Source organism: Suillus clintonianus (genome assembly GCF_016758775.1).
Source record: "Suillus clintonianus strain FC179 chromosome Unknown DEU56scaffold_23, whole genome shotgun sequence".
Taxonomy (NCBI): Eukaryota; Fungi; Basidiomycota; class Agaricomycetes; order Boletales; family Suillaceae; genus Suillus; species Suillus clintonianus.
Window position 1 is genome coordinate 56,732 of NW_024539247.1, and position 13,815 is coordinate 70,546.

A 13,815-nucleotide genomic window follows, 5' to 3' on the forward strand; every position below is an offset into this window, starting at 1 on the left:
CGCCGGGTAGCGACGTCCGTTCCTGACGCCCTTCGTGCTCGCTGTGCGCAACAGCGAGCACGTCATTCTCGCTCATACCTGGGTCAATTTGCGGTGTGTTTCTCATACTATGGAGGATATGGTAGATAGAGTAAGGTAATTTCATTGCAGGGATAATTCGTGGGTTTCTAACGAAGGTATCAAACCAAAGGTTCGGCAAGGGATGAGAGTGTCGAGCTTGCGAGGGCTACAAAAACACCACATTAATAAGTCACAGCGACCTGTGTGATCAGTCACATCAGGTCACGGGGCATCACGAGCCTATGTGTCACTTGTCACAGACGTAGCGTCACGAATAGACGTAACCGATAGGTCCATCAGCAAAACCCAGGATCCCTTTTTCGACTTCCAGCGGCTTTTTTACGCTTGAGTTTTCACGCAACTTTGCAAATGTGCACAAAGGTGTGACAAGGCGGCCAAAGACTTACTTGGTTCAAGCCGTTCAAGTCACACAAGAGGAAAAAAAACAATCAAGGCTTGAAAACGTAGTTAATTGGATACAATGTGTAAAACTGATGAAAATGACTATGATGCGAGCTCAAAAGAGTGATGATCAGCATATTTATTCACGTAGAAAGTCCGAAATTTGTCGTATGAATTGTGTAGGGTAATATCGCGGTGAAGAAAACGTCTGCCGTAGACAGGAATAAGGTGAGCTGCACGGTAGATTGTATCCACGTGTATGATATTGTAGATAGCTGCATTGTTAGCACCGCAGGCTGGACGCACCATCCACATGCCCGTATCTTCGTCGGGCGAGTCTCCAATGATATCGAACCAGCGCAAAACGGCGCACGGGTATGTCGTTCCTCCGTAATTGAACGAGAAGAAGGCACGAATCCTCGCGACTTCAAGTCCTCGGATGCCCACGTCTTCTGACCCAACGTTAACGAAAACGCAGTCATAACGAGGGGCCTCGTTCCGCCACATGGGGCAAGCACGAATATGCTCAATCCGCATGCCACCGATCCCACTTAAGTCGCTCGGGGCATAGAACCGTGAGCATGCAGAGTTGAAAACTGATATTTTGCCCTCGTATCGAGGGCATCCCGCAACGGGAATTTCGGATGCATCTCGCGGGTCATCTGGGCGTGTCTGCTGGAAGAGAAAGCGGCGGATCATCTCAGGCAGACGGGGAATATTCAGCTCTTCAGCGAGAGCCAATACATTGCGTGCACGTTTTGTCTCTGTGTGCGAAATCAAATCAGACGTCTGGATTCAAAGACAACGAAATACTATACTTGCGAATTGTTTGCGCCAATCGTGTGTGTGCTTGCAGAATTGTCGGGCCATGGTCTACTCCGTCAATGCCATCTTCGGGAACAGACACGCCGAGGTTTCCGTCGTGAGCGTCGTCAACTGCATCTTCGGTGGCAGGAAGTGTGGGGTCCCTCGGTTCATCTTGTTGCACTTGCAGGAATCAACATTAGCTTTCAAGCAGCTGAAGATATGATCCGAACTTACAAACTTGAAGGGCTTCGAGGGCTGCTGAAAGGCAAGTCCCATTCAACATCCCACGGCTGGTAAAATCGACTCGTGCGGCAGCCAGTTTATCGAGTCGTTGATTGGTGACGAGCATTTGACCGAGCGCGTTGAATTTGTTTGATCGTCGCCATGGACCTTTAACAGCCTTGATATGCTTATTCTCTGTAATAGATGAGCAGAGTCCATTTGGAGCGCCAAAGAGCTGGATGAGTTCCACGTAATGAGCGATGGCGTGTTGTCGTGGTAGCGAGAATGTGGGTATGGTGCCACTCGTCAGAAAAATGTCACGATACTTATGGAAGCTGGAAACGGCGTCTCGAACTTGCTCTAGCGTGCGCTCCGTAATGGTATTCCGTCGTACGATGTAACAAAATTCAAGAAATGCACGGAAAGTGCGCACGATGTCCACGGGGACATGTCCCTCGATGGCTGCTATATAAACCTGGTGTGTAAAGACCTCGTTAAGCAAGGGAATTGTTAAACATAACGGGACACTTACCTTCATAAGCGCTTTTGAATCATCGCCGGTCCACTGTTTGAAGCCACGTCCTTGCGGAAAACGACGGAGGCCAGCGAAGGAAGCAACAGCGGCGATTCTAGTACGATAAAGCCAGAATGAGTCCTTAGAGTTGGCACACGAAGGCAGGACACTTACCTATGATCAATATCGTCCAATATTCGTTGTGCCTCGCGTGTTCCATGCATATGTAGCAAATATTTATGAACCCACTCCACGAGGTGGTCTTTGAACGTCCCTTTGATGATCTGATGTAAGAGGTCTGGTGCAATCAATTGGCAAATATCGGCGCGGGGAAAATCGTTTGTGAACGGCTGCAGGTAAAATTGTAGTGAGAACAATTAAGTATATAGATATGAAAACATACAACGAGATCCGCCACAACCCCGAACTCGTCCCACAGCTCCAAATATGTCCCCACCTGAACAAGTTCTTCTATGTACCCTTGACATCGAGCGTGTGCGCCAGCTGCATCAAGATCGTCACTCGGTGCCATGCATCTTGAGCGTCGTGAGTCAGGAACGTCTAGAGTCGAAAAACAATCAATTACCGTGCACACCAGAAACGCACCATACACGCCAGCAGAACCTGTTCTTCGTAGTCAGCAATATATGGCCCGAGCCCGTAGACCACGCGACGGAAATGCCCATCGCCAAACTTCGCAACCTCGGGTACTTTCATTCCAGGCCGAAGTCGTTCGAGAATCTTCGAAAGCGAAGAATGGAATAGTTGACGGCGGAATTTGCGAAAGCTTGCGTGTTTCGCATGCTCCTTCGTAGCTATTGTATTGTCAGCAAGTTGTATAGGACAGGAAGTTATGTCACTCACTCTTTGGCATTGCAAGAAAGCCGATGACGGAGACTGCGTTCCGGTGTGCACGCCGGACGTTGTTGTGGACGTTCCCGATGGACAGATAGAGCGGGTAATACTCGTTGTTACCCGTACCAACAGAAACGGTTGTTTTGTCGCTTCCGAGGATGATGGGAACAAAGGTTGCGCCAATCGTATCTGGATCCTTAGAAATTTCATCCTAGTACATCACATTAGTTCCCCGGAGTCTTCGCAACTGACATGTACATACCGCTTGATCCCACGCCCAGTTAGCAGACATAAAATCTCTATACTGGCGCTCCTCTCCTTCAGTCGAATACTCTCGATACGGCCGAAAGTCCATCTCATGTGCGAATTCGGGGTTTGCAAGCATGTTGTGAACCACTTGACGTGGATCTCGATACCACACATCAAAGGTGCTATCCATCCAGGGCGGGTAATCACCCTCAGGCTTCTCGCCTGAATACGAGCACGCGAAACTTTCCCACTTCACCTCTCCCAATGGTATTGAGTCGATCGTTTCGTAGAGATCTCGATGGTCTGCAAAGGGTGGCACATCACCATGTTTGAGTAGTGTTGATGCCCATAATGCAAGGTGCGCATCAATTTTACGGGCAGGTGTTGGGTTCTGGACGTAGAATAAATCCGCAGTTTCGAATTCAGTGCGGTTACGGAATGGGGTCCAGTCGTTGGGAGATTGAGGTTCACAAGGTGGTGGCGGCGCGTCGTCCTCGAGAAAATGACCATGTTCATCACATGGACGGCCTGAAAGCGATGTCAGAAACTGAATTTATTGAGGAACGTGACAGCAAACCATTGAGTTGAGTATGATAATTCCGAAAGAAATGGTTCCCACGGCCAAAAAACTCTGTATCAACATCAGGTGGGGGGGAAGACCTCAATGCATCAGCGCCGTGATCATGGCCGTGCCCAAAAACACCCCCTTCATCATCGGGCGGGGGGGGAATATCCTGGACCATTGTCAGGGCCTTCGAGTTCTTCATCTGGGACATTCAATGTCCATTTCTTGATGCTCTGGCGGCGGGGAAGATATCATGGGATGGGCAGATAGTATGTGTTTCGTGCGCCCACCGCCCGTCTTGAAAAACCGGTTGCATCCTGCATGTCCACATGGAAGTTGCAAGGCGCTGAAATCCCTGCGGTGAATCTGAGTGCGAGGGATGATATTGGGCATGTCGAGTGGATTCTTGGCCGTTGAGTGGAAGGGTTGCCGTAGTGAATTCCTGGCGTTGGTAGGATTGCCGTAGTGAATTCCTGGCGTTGGAGGAGGATTTCCGTAGTGAATTCCTGGCGTTGGGAGGGAGGATCTATGTAGTGAATTCCTGGCGTTGGTAGGATTGCCGTAGTGAATTCCTGGCGTTGAGAGGATTTCCGTAGTGAATTCCTGGCGTTGGGAGGGAGGATCTATGTAGTGAATTCCTGGCGTTGGGAGGGAGGATCTCTGTAGTGAATTCCTGGCGTTGGTAGGGAGGATTTACGTAGTGAATTCCTGGCGTTGGGAGGGAGGATTTCCGTAGCGAATTCCTGGCGCTGGGAGGGAGGGTTTCCGTAGTGAATTCCTGGCGTTGGGAGGGAGGATCTATGTAGTGAATTCCTGGCGTTGGGAGGGAGGATTTCTGCAGTAGATTCTTGGTGTTTGACTAAGTTTCTGACCGTAAGCTTTGATGAAGTATTCCTGCACCCATTGTGAGAAAAGCTGTTACAAGTGTGATTCATATCGAAACCTACTTTAATCGTAGTGTCTTGAACTGATAGTTGCCAGAATTGGGCGGGAGGATTTCCGTAGTAGATTCTTAGTGTTGAGGGGAGGTCCTCCGTAGTGGATTCTTGGGCGTTCAGCGGGAGGATTTCCGTAGTGGATTCTGGGGGTTGGGCAGGAGGATTTCCGTAGTGGATTCTTGGCGTTGGGAAGAGGATCTCCGTAGCGGATTGCTGGCGTTGGGAGAGAGGCGAACACGCTGGCCGATTGAAACCGCGCTGAGAGAGGTTTGAGGACTAAGATTCAAGGTTTGAATAAGCGCTTAGCGCCAAGGGTTACAAAAGGGTGCTAAAAGTCAGCCACTTACAAATTTCAAGTTGCATTCAATTCGTGTGGTCGTCTTCCTCTCTACCGCTCACCCACACTGCTCAATCAGTGCTTCCTATCCTCATTTTTGCCGGGTCACAGCTTGACATGCCTCCTCCTCGCACACGTGCTCAAAATGCTACCGTCCATCCGGGTCAGATCGTTCTAGACGCACAACCGAAACGACGCACGAAAGCACAAAAACAGGCAGATGATGCCCGCTTGAAAGCGGCCGAGGCAGAAAAGGAAGCAGACGCCCTAGCAGGGCTCACCAGGCTGGCAGAACTGCAAGTCCAGATGGAAAGTACCCAGGCCCAAGCCCAGGCTAAAAAGCCCAAGGCAGTTAAACCGCGACCGGTACCAAAGGGTCGCAGGGCAGCTACTGATCAATCAGCTGAACCTTTTTCCATGGCAGGTCATCGTTATGCTCAGGATACAGGCGCATCAGGTCCTGGTGGGGTGTCGAGCTTGAAGGATCAGATTTTTGAGGAAGACGCATTGCTGGATGGCGATGATCTTGAGGCCCCAGATAGTATGAAGCGGAAGTCCAAGAAACGCTCTCTGAAGGTGGCTATCTCAAACGTTCGGGAAAATATTGATGCAGACGATAACAACCTGATCGATAACGATGCATGTGCAAACAACGAGAAAGGCAACTCCTTACGGTGCGTGTTTTCCTTGCACTATCATGTTGATGCTTACTGAATCTACGCTATATTTTCTGAATTTCTGGGTGTCCAGAACAGAACCTGGTCTAGGTCCAACTCTAGGTGGTCGTATCCTAAACTGGAGGTCGCAAGTCGGGCCCCAGAAATCTGGTGCAAGTTCCCAGCATGAGTCACTTACAACCGCCACTCAACCACCGCCTTCTATTTTTTCAAAATCTGAGCTGTCGAAGAGGACCTCAGTCAGTTCCTATAGTCATGCACCTCCCCCTCCTACCAGCAAAGCGGATGATCCTGAATGCCTTGTTGGAGCATTTGGAGATGAAGATTTGGATGAGTCCTATGAACGGGAGGCGGCGGCGTCAATGACAAAGAGTCAGGGTAAACGGCCGGCGGTGAGTGTATTTTCATTATGATTTTCAAGTTTGCGCTACTGACTTAAGCTTGGATCTAGTCTACCGTCAGTATCTTGTCTGGTGCAGATCTTGACCTCGTACCACCACCGAGCACTCAACCTGGTCTGAAGAGGGATCGCAACTTGATGCCACCACCCAGTACTCAACCTGGCCTGAAGAATGGCCGTCACTTGATGCCACCACCTTCCACACAACCTCGAGTTGTATCTGGCACAAAGAGGAAGCAGCTGGATGAGGTCTTGGAGTTCTCCGACAGTGAGATTTCAGAGTTTCTAACGGATGACGACATTATGGAGGTCGACGGCCCGGACGATGAATTGGACACATATATCAAGCCAGAGCCAGGTTTGAACGGTAAGGCTGCACGCACTACAGCCTCGGTATATCCCTCACTTCATTTCATTTTGCTACCACTGACTTCAGTATCAGACTTCTGTGACCACCACTGCTCGCGAGGCTCCAGCTCCTCCATCGAAGAAGGCAAAACACGAGAAGAACATCAAACTCGAAGGGAATATCAAATCCGAAGGGGCATCTACTGTGCCACCTGGCACCTGGGTGGAGCCGTTGTTGAAGGCGCGTTCGTCTTATTTGAACACGGACCTCCCACCAGGCTGTCATGAAGACGGAAAATGGGCTCGAGTATTCATACCGACGATCTTGCTGTGGCTTGGCGCACAAGAGGAACTCTGGACTATTGCTGACATTAAGCTGCTTGATGCATGCAAAGAAATTTTCAAGGTCGTCTACGGGGATATTTGCTACAATCTTACCATATCAGGGTCCGTTTTTGGTGTTGTCAGTGTTGTCGTTTTATTTGGGAGAAGCTACTAATATATTGTAGGTCACACAACGTATTGGCGAATGGCGCAGCAACTTCGGGTCTACAGCACTTGCCCTCGCGGTTAATTTCTGTGTCGCCAATCAAGATTCAGCGCCAAGGGAACTTTCGACTCTCCTCCTCCACAAATATGCATTTTTATACCCTAACCCTGAAAAGATTGACAAGGATGAGACTTTCCATTCTCCATTTGTCCAAGAGCTTCTTGCTACTGCGCATCTCGCTAAAATCTTGGGACACGCTGACGTTCCTGTTCTCCGCACTGACAGCTTGGTTAAAAATGGTTTCATTGGGGCCCTGGGCTTGTGTGCGGTCTCGGTCAGTCAATCTTGTGTTGATTGTTGCTTACTAATTTTATGCCCGCAGCTCGAACGTGCTTTCACTCTTCTCTCTGATAGCACTGTCACTCTTGACAGCGAGGAGAACTTGGGGCTGCCGATCAATGTGCGGAAAGCTCGCCTCAAGACACCCAAGACCTTCAACAGAGCTACTGGAAAGGAGACGACTTCCGAACACGCATTCTCAGTTGCTAAATGGAGCTCCAAGACTGCTGCATTTGTATGCGGGGCGAAAAAGAAGGGCACGGCGGCAACAGAGCTCACCGTCTCGATGGCGTGGAAGGTTCTGAAAAAGCCTGGTTTCGAGAAATACACTGGCAATGACATGTCCGACGAGGATGACGATCGCGCAGACATTTGGTAAGTTGCAGCTCTCACAATCCCCGGGTTTTAATAATGTTTGCACTACTACCTGCAGATATGCGAGCCTCACGCCTCTGGTCGATGTCTCCTCGTTAGGACATTTGGATATATTATTTTGTGCTTTGCGCTTGCAATTTTCACCGTTTGGAACCGCTCATTCGTTTTGCTCTTCCTCACTCGTCTTTTAACGTGTTTTATCGTGTTTCCATGCCTTCGTCACTCGGTTTGCTCTTCTTCACTGGTCTTTTATCATATTTCCACGCCTTTGTCACTCTTTCAGCTGCTCTTGATTGTCTCCTAATGCTTCTTAGATCCCCTTTAATGTTGTTCACGATTCTGTCCCTATCACCCATTTTCCGCTTATGTTCCCTTTCGCACCCTTTTTGGTGGTTTTATCACACATTTTACAGTGACTTGCAATGGACTTGTGTCGAGTTTTTGTGCCTTACATCGTGCGTAATAAGTGGATTCAAGTGTGATTAAGCCGCTACAAGAAGACGCGTGGCCTTGGCGCGTCTTGTGGTGCCCTCGCTCTTTTTTTCACTTGAGACCGTTGAAAAAGCCAAAAAAGGCGTGTGAAGACATCCGGGATTTTGCTGATGTCCCGAGCTATCTAGACAGCACAATGCCCAAAGCTTACGCCACTTCCACCACCGAGAACGACTCTGATAATCAATAACTAGTAATAAGATATTTGTACATATTCTCTGGACCTTCGGTGTCATAATCTCCGGAACTTCACTACCCACGTCTCAGGCGGCTGCCCACCGCCCGGAATGAGCCTACTCCTCGCAAACGCGTCATCCTTGACAAGTCCCAGAAATGCTACGCGGGATCCAAGCCAGTCGACACGGAGCAGCAGCGGCTCTTGTGGCACATTGGCACCAGGTGCAAGGCTAGTGCGTGCTGCATAATTCGAGCTCCCGAGGAATGCAGGTCCAATACAAAGGCGCCGATCGCGTGCTTTGATAAGACTCGCACGTTTATCGTCACTAGCGGTGCCCCACTCTGTGTCCGTGAGCGGGCACTGTAATGCAACGTGCAGCGCAGCGAGAACGTCAAAACATGTCACACCCTCTTCTTTGGCACTGGGCCCGATGTTAAACGTCCAGGGAAATTCCGGGCTGATGAGCCGTATGTGCATGGGCCTTTCTGGCGTAAGTGGGACGCGGAGGAACTCGCACCCGCAGCTTGTAAATGGAGATGATGACGGAAAACGGAGAGAGGTAAGCGCGTGGCGTAAGTCGTATATTCATGGCACGGATTGTGGCGCGAGAAACGGATGAAGGGAGGCTGGTGGGAGGCATAAGGATTAATCCAAAATGACAAGTTGCGTCTGAGCCGCACCCTTCTTGGTGTCGTTAACGTTTAATGTCGTTGTTTGGCGTGCGGAACGGCCATCTTGAAAAATATACAATTGAACGTCTTGGAGGTTAGGAAATGAAGGCGGACGCGTACACATGAGCCATGCATTCTCTGCATCATGCCGAGTTGTGACACGCATCTCAGAAGCGCCACGGTGAGATTGAGCGCGAGTGTCACCTTCATCAGCCAAGTCAGATCGTACAATGAGCTGACCCAACGGTGAGGTGACAGAGAACACACCGCTCCATGTCCATGAATTGTTGACGTTGCGATGTTGAGAGTCAACAGGACCCCTCATATTAGCTGATGCTGACAAAACATATTTAGTTGTGAAAAGTATATTCCTAGAAAAAGGAAACCACCTTGCGACCCCGCATTGGCGGCCTTTGTGCTGGGGTGATTTACGTAGGGATGAAGTTCTAGTAACAAGTGAGCATAGAGAGCCTGAATGGAACTAGAGTTGCAACTACGGGTACGGGCAGCGGTAACCTCATAGGGATGACGCGAGGGGGCATCGGTAACATGGGGAAGTTGTATTGGGGGGCGGGGCCACCCGTCGTAGCGAGCATTGTGCAAAGCTGGAGGCGAGATTGGATTAGGGGTAACATACTGGCACTCCCAGGGGGGGCGAGTTGTATAAAACATGGGGGAGAAGGTGATGATGTATGGAGACTTAGGACGCCCGAGGCATTGTGGTGAGGGGGTATTATATATGTTGTAATTAGCGAAGAAGTGAATCATTGTCAGTATGTTACTGTATATGTTTGGCAGTAGGTAGATTTATAGACCTTATTGCCACCGGGATGGATGAATGGTTGCTTCGAACAACATGATTCGCTCATTTTGGAAGGTGGTAGTACCTGAGGCTAGCACATTTAGCCATGACAGCATAGACAGCATGCGGCCCCCCCAATGTCACGGTGGATAGCTAGAGAGGACGAATTTAGCATGACTTACAAAACATCACGGCAAACATACCATTTTAACGATCAGATAGCAGAGATTTGCCTGTGTAAATATTTGAGTGAAAATTAGACAAAACCCATGTCAGTACCGACAACATAGACCTGAACAAAAAACCTGTCTTGTACTTGACCAGGCGAAGTGACCAACATTGTACCTGCCGTTATTTTGGTCTTAACTTGCCTTAATTATTCAGCCAAGTACCCTTGAACTTCTGGAGGTTTTGAACCCGTTTGATGAATCAAAGTTTTGATATGGACTGTCACAGTCATGAATGGACGTCTGGACAGTCGTTCGCTGTCAAACACTGCTGCGATAACAAGCACGTGACTGACATATCCGCGGAGAACAGAGGCCGGCTCTGTCCGAGTCCTTCTGTGCACAACTTAGTTCTCAACGTTGCAACATCTCGCGCCATCCAATGAGCTCGAGCTCGTTTTACGGCTTGTCGTTATCTCGAACACGTCGATGACATTAGCGATGTCCTGGCTTGACTTGAATCATAGCTTCTGCAGCATCCGCACAGCTGCACCTGAACTTTCGAGAAAGTATCACTTGTCCTTGTACTGCCAGTTTTCTCATCGTCTATCGAACACTACCTTGGGCCGTGACGACCATGCGCTCGCTTCTGAACTCCCCCGACACATGTCTTTGCTACTACGCTATCCATACTCGCGTCCTCGACATGTGCACTCCTGCGACAGCTCTTTGACTTTGACCCTGAAGCCCGGGACTTGTCAAAACCTCGATCACGCCTTCCCAGCTACCGAGCAAGTGATGCTCCAGTGATATGTGCGCTTCAAGAGCCCAAGGTGCTGCATTTCTGTGCTCGCCTGAATGGACTCAGCCCTAGATGGGTTGTACTATCAAGATTCCTATTACAAGTTCACAGTCACGACTCACAAGGGCATCGACCGGGCCAAGTCTGTGCAGGCTATAACTGAGCTATTCGCGCGGTCTTGTTGATGCAGTGTATTATAACTATAGTATCCCTCCACATACAAAATAATGGTGACATGGCACTTGAATGAGCCGGACGGAGTCCGACGGACCCTGCGGGCAAATTCGAATTCCCGATTGCCCTGACAGGAGAAGGGCTCAGAGGTTCAGACTTCTCTGAGTTGTTCCACATGCCAGTGTAACTAATAGCCGGTGTCACTGTTATTCATACAATGGTGCTCAAAAAATAGCGGGCGCCTTGAAGGCTGCTCGGCTGAGTCAAAACCAAGATCTCGAGTTAGGGTGACAGGCCCTAGTACTCACGTGAACCCTAGAGATCCTAGGGAGGGAAGCAAAGTTATTTAGTCAGGCACGTCCCTTACTCATCACTCACCGCTCCACGTATTAGTATGGACGAAATCAAGGGCCAATAGAAACAACCTGACCCTATCCCAGGAAACAGAGATGGTTGTAGTGACAATAGGATGCAGCAGGCATACGGAGCCTCGGGGGCCCATAAAGGATCGATTCTCTAAACCCTTTACGCCATAGGTACCTAAGAAAATCCTTCAGAAGAGGTCCGTTAGCCGGTGCCTGCCAAAGATGAAAATGGATGATGGAAACTCGTCGCTCGAGGTAGTGGGAGGATGAATGGGAGAGGAATATGGGGAGCAGGAGCAGGAGGAGTGGTGACTCGTGATTCGTAGAGACCGCGCAGTGTTTTGGGTGTAGACTGGAAAGTTTTGGGTTATAGCAAATGTGGGCCTCTTTACGACCTCGTACGTGCATTCTGGCGCGGACATTACTCTCGAGCACAACTTCTCAGCCTGCCTCGCAAAGCTGGGATTAAGTATCACTTTCTCGTGTCGTAGGACGCAGACAGTCCCAGCTATCGGGCCGATTCGGAGAGAATTCGTACATTCTAGGTAATCAGTGATTCTCTTGGTGAACTTCAACCCGTTATCTGGGTTGTGCACCTACTTACTTGGTTTGGCGGAAGGGTGGATATTGATCCTTATCTATAGTGCCCAAGGAGATATGCGGCCAATGGTCGTGATCGAATGATCATAGTATTATTCGTTCCCTGAGGTTCCAGGTAGCAACTTGGGTGTTCAAGCGATTCGGTATGGTCCAGGTGTTGCGGCAGAGGGAGCATCGCGCCCGTTGTTCGAAAGTTCATGCTTCAACGTATTGTTCCAGTAATCGCCAATGCGGTGAGTGTGATGGAGGACCGTTGTATTTTTTTTCTGAATGATTTGTGTCGGCAGCTGCGTCTGAAGTTCCCAGGACCCTCAGTCGCTGGCACGAAATCTCACGATCATTCAGAAGATAACTTGTACCATGGTGTTAGCTTCAACGTCTCTAGCTACCCATGTCTCATCTCATTGCCCTTAACAATGGGCAGACCATACCTGCTGTCGGGTTCGGTGAGCTCCCAAACATGTTGGTTGAAGATTAGATGCGGGACTTACTAGTACTGGCCCAGGAACATGGCAACCGAAACCCAATGCCAGCGAAGGCGTCCGCGCCGTCGAACATGCGCTGAAAGCGGGCTATAGACACATTGATTGTGCTTGGTACGAAGCGTTGGTTGATTGTGAAATGATTTTGACGAGCGCATCACACGGAAGGTTATATGGCAACGAAAAGGAAGTCGGCGAGGGTCTGCGTGCATCGGGTGTTCCGCGGGAGGAGGTGTTTGTACGTATAACATAACATGTATCGCTCACCCCATTTCATTCTGTATTTGGTAGCTCACCAGCAAGGTTTGGGGTACATACCATAGACGTGTCGAGGAATGCCTCGACCAGACGCTTGCAAACCTAGGAACGACATATGTTGACCGTAGGACCTGCATTTATCTAAGTACAAGGTTGGTTTGACTGACACGAACTGTCTCGATTATCAGTTTACCTCATCCACTGGCCGGTTGCTCTGAACCCGAACGGGAATCACCCTATCAAGCCGATGCGCGCGAACGGAGCCATTGACATTGATGAATCCTGGGACATCAGAGACACCTGGAAAGCTATGGAGGCTATGGTAAAGAAGGGTAAAGTCAAGGCAATCGGCGTGTCAAACTTCTCCCAGATGATTCTCGAGAAGATTTTGCCCACAGCTGAGATCATTCCGGTCGTCAATCAGGCATGTTCGACGGAACGACACCCATTCGAAACTGACCAGTGGAAATTTATAGCTCGAGCTCCACCTGTACAATCCGCAGTTGAAGCTTCTCGATTACTTGAAATCGAAGAAAATCGTTCCACAAGCATACTCGCCCCTTGGTTCGACCAACGCTCCACTGCTGACCGACGAGACTGCCACTGAGATTGCGAAGAAGCGTGGTCTCAAGAGCACATCCGATGTACTTCTGGGTTACCTGCGTGCGTTCACGCTTGCCGTTCATCCTATACAAGAAAATGGTAGTTGATGGGTCTGAATGCAGTGACAAAGGATGTGATTGTTCTTCCAAAATCAATGACGCCATCCCGTATCGAGTCCAACTTGACCGGTGCGCTAGAAGCATATAAGGTTCTGACGCCAGATGACTTAAATGTCCTTGACGGTATTGCTGCGAGTGGCAAGCAGAAGCGTTTCTTCTCACCTCATTGGGGTGAGCATTGGTAATTGCAGTAAATGATGTTACTGACATGTACCATCCAGGTATTGATCTCGGTTTTGACAACTGGCCCGCTCCAACCAAGTAAGCGACGGGCTCGGATTTGTTGGTGAATAGAATTGACACTTATAGTTAAATTGTAGGGCAAAATTGTAGCATCTGAGATAGCAGACATAAGAGCTGTTCGCGCAAGTAGAGTTTTATGTACTTCATAGGATAATTGTTACAGACTCTACTGGCCGACGCACTGGGGGGACGCGAGGGACAATGAGGTAACACAACTCAGAAGTCAGGATTTGCCCCCGGCAGGTGACTGACGACATGACTCGCGCTGCACATGGTACTTG

The 13,815-nt window shown here is 49.5% G+C and overlaps 4 protein-coding genes across 4 annotated transcripts; 2 read left to right on the forward strand and 2 right to left on the reverse strand.

Moving 5' to 3' along the window:
• Positions 1–441: 441 nt before the first annotated feature.
• On the reverse strand, positions 442–3,876 carry DEU56DRAFT_939653 (uncharacterized protein; the record flags this gene model as incomplete). The annotated part of the gene is made up of 10 exons (XM_041358874.1): positions 442–1,226; positions 1,276–1,449; positions 1,504–1,966; positions 2,024–2,120; positions 2,180–2,355; positions 2,409–2,541; positions 2,592–2,820; positions 2,870–3,071; positions 3,123–3,637; positions 3,687–3,876. 10 exons carry the CDS (start codon positions 3,874–3,876, stop codon positions 565–567), a joined length of 2,841 nt encoding a protein of 946 aa, XP_041210105.1. The 3' UTR covers positions 442–564.
• Positions 3,877–6,122: 2,246 nt separating this feature from the next.
• On the forward strand, positions 6,123–8,031 carry DEU56DRAFT_259654 (uncharacterized protein). The gene is made up of 5 exons (XM_041345336.1): positions 6,123–6,419; positions 6,469–6,837; positions 6,884–7,198; positions 7,247–7,578; positions 7,637–8,031. Coding segments are annotated over exons 1-5 (1,272 nt in total). The 5' UTR covers positions 6,123–6,164; the 3' UTR covers positions 7,638–8,031.
• Positions 8,032–8,302: 271 nt separating this feature from the next.
• DEU56DRAFT_733794 (uncharacterized protein) lies at positions 8,303–8,728 on the reverse strand (the record flags this gene model as incomplete). The annotated part of the gene is made up of 2 exons (XM_041348350.1): positions 8,303–8,487; positions 8,557–8,728. Coding segments are annotated over 2 exons (357 nt in total), but the record flags the coding sequence as incomplete, so codon positions are not given.
• Positions 8,729–11,951: 3,223 nt separating this feature from the next.
• Positions 11,952–13,641, forward strand: DEU56DRAFT_259814 (NADP-dependent oxidoreductase domain-containing protein). The gene is made up of 9 exons (XM_041345337.1): positions 11,952–12,062; positions 12,117–12,275; positions 12,335–12,549; positions 12,603–12,693; positions 12,758–12,993; positions 13,046–13,232; positions 13,295–13,462; positions 13,513–13,552; positions 13,601–13,641. Exons 2-9 carry the CDS (start codon positions 12,221–12,223, stop codon positions 13,602–13,604), a joined length of 996 nt encoding a protein of 331 aa, XP_041210108.1. The 5' UTR covers positions 11,952–12,062; positions 12,117–12,220; the 3' UTR covers positions 13,605–13,641.
• Positions 13,642–13,815: the final 174 nt, after the last annotated feature.

Bases quoted from the DNA above. Each gene is read 5' to 3' on its own strand.
- DEU56DRAFT_259654 (XM_041345336.1), top strand. From the start codon at position 6,165: ATGCCACCACCCAGTACTCAACCTGGCCTGAAGAATGGCCGTCACTTG. The intron at 6,838-6,883 runs GTCAGTGTTGTC...AATATATTGTAG, and splicing joins CAGGGTCCGTTTTTGGTGTT to GTCACACAACGTATTGGCGA. The intron at 7,199-7,246 runs GTCAGTCAATCT...TTATGCCCGCAG, and splicing joins TGGGCTTGTGTGCGGTCTCG to CTCGAACGTGCTTTCACTCT.
- DEU56DRAFT_259814 (XM_041345337.1), top strand. From the start codon at position 12,221: ATGTCTCATCTCATTGCCCTTAACAATGGGCAGACCATACCTGCTGTC. The intron at 12,276-12,334 runs GTGAGCTCCCAA...GTACTGGCCCAG, and splicing joins CATACCTGCTGTCGGGTTCG to GAACATGGCAACCGAAACCC. The intron at 12,550-12,602 runs GTACGTATAACA...TGTATTTGGTAG, and splicing joins TTCCGCGGGAGGAGGTGTTT to CTCACCAGCAAGGTTTGGGG.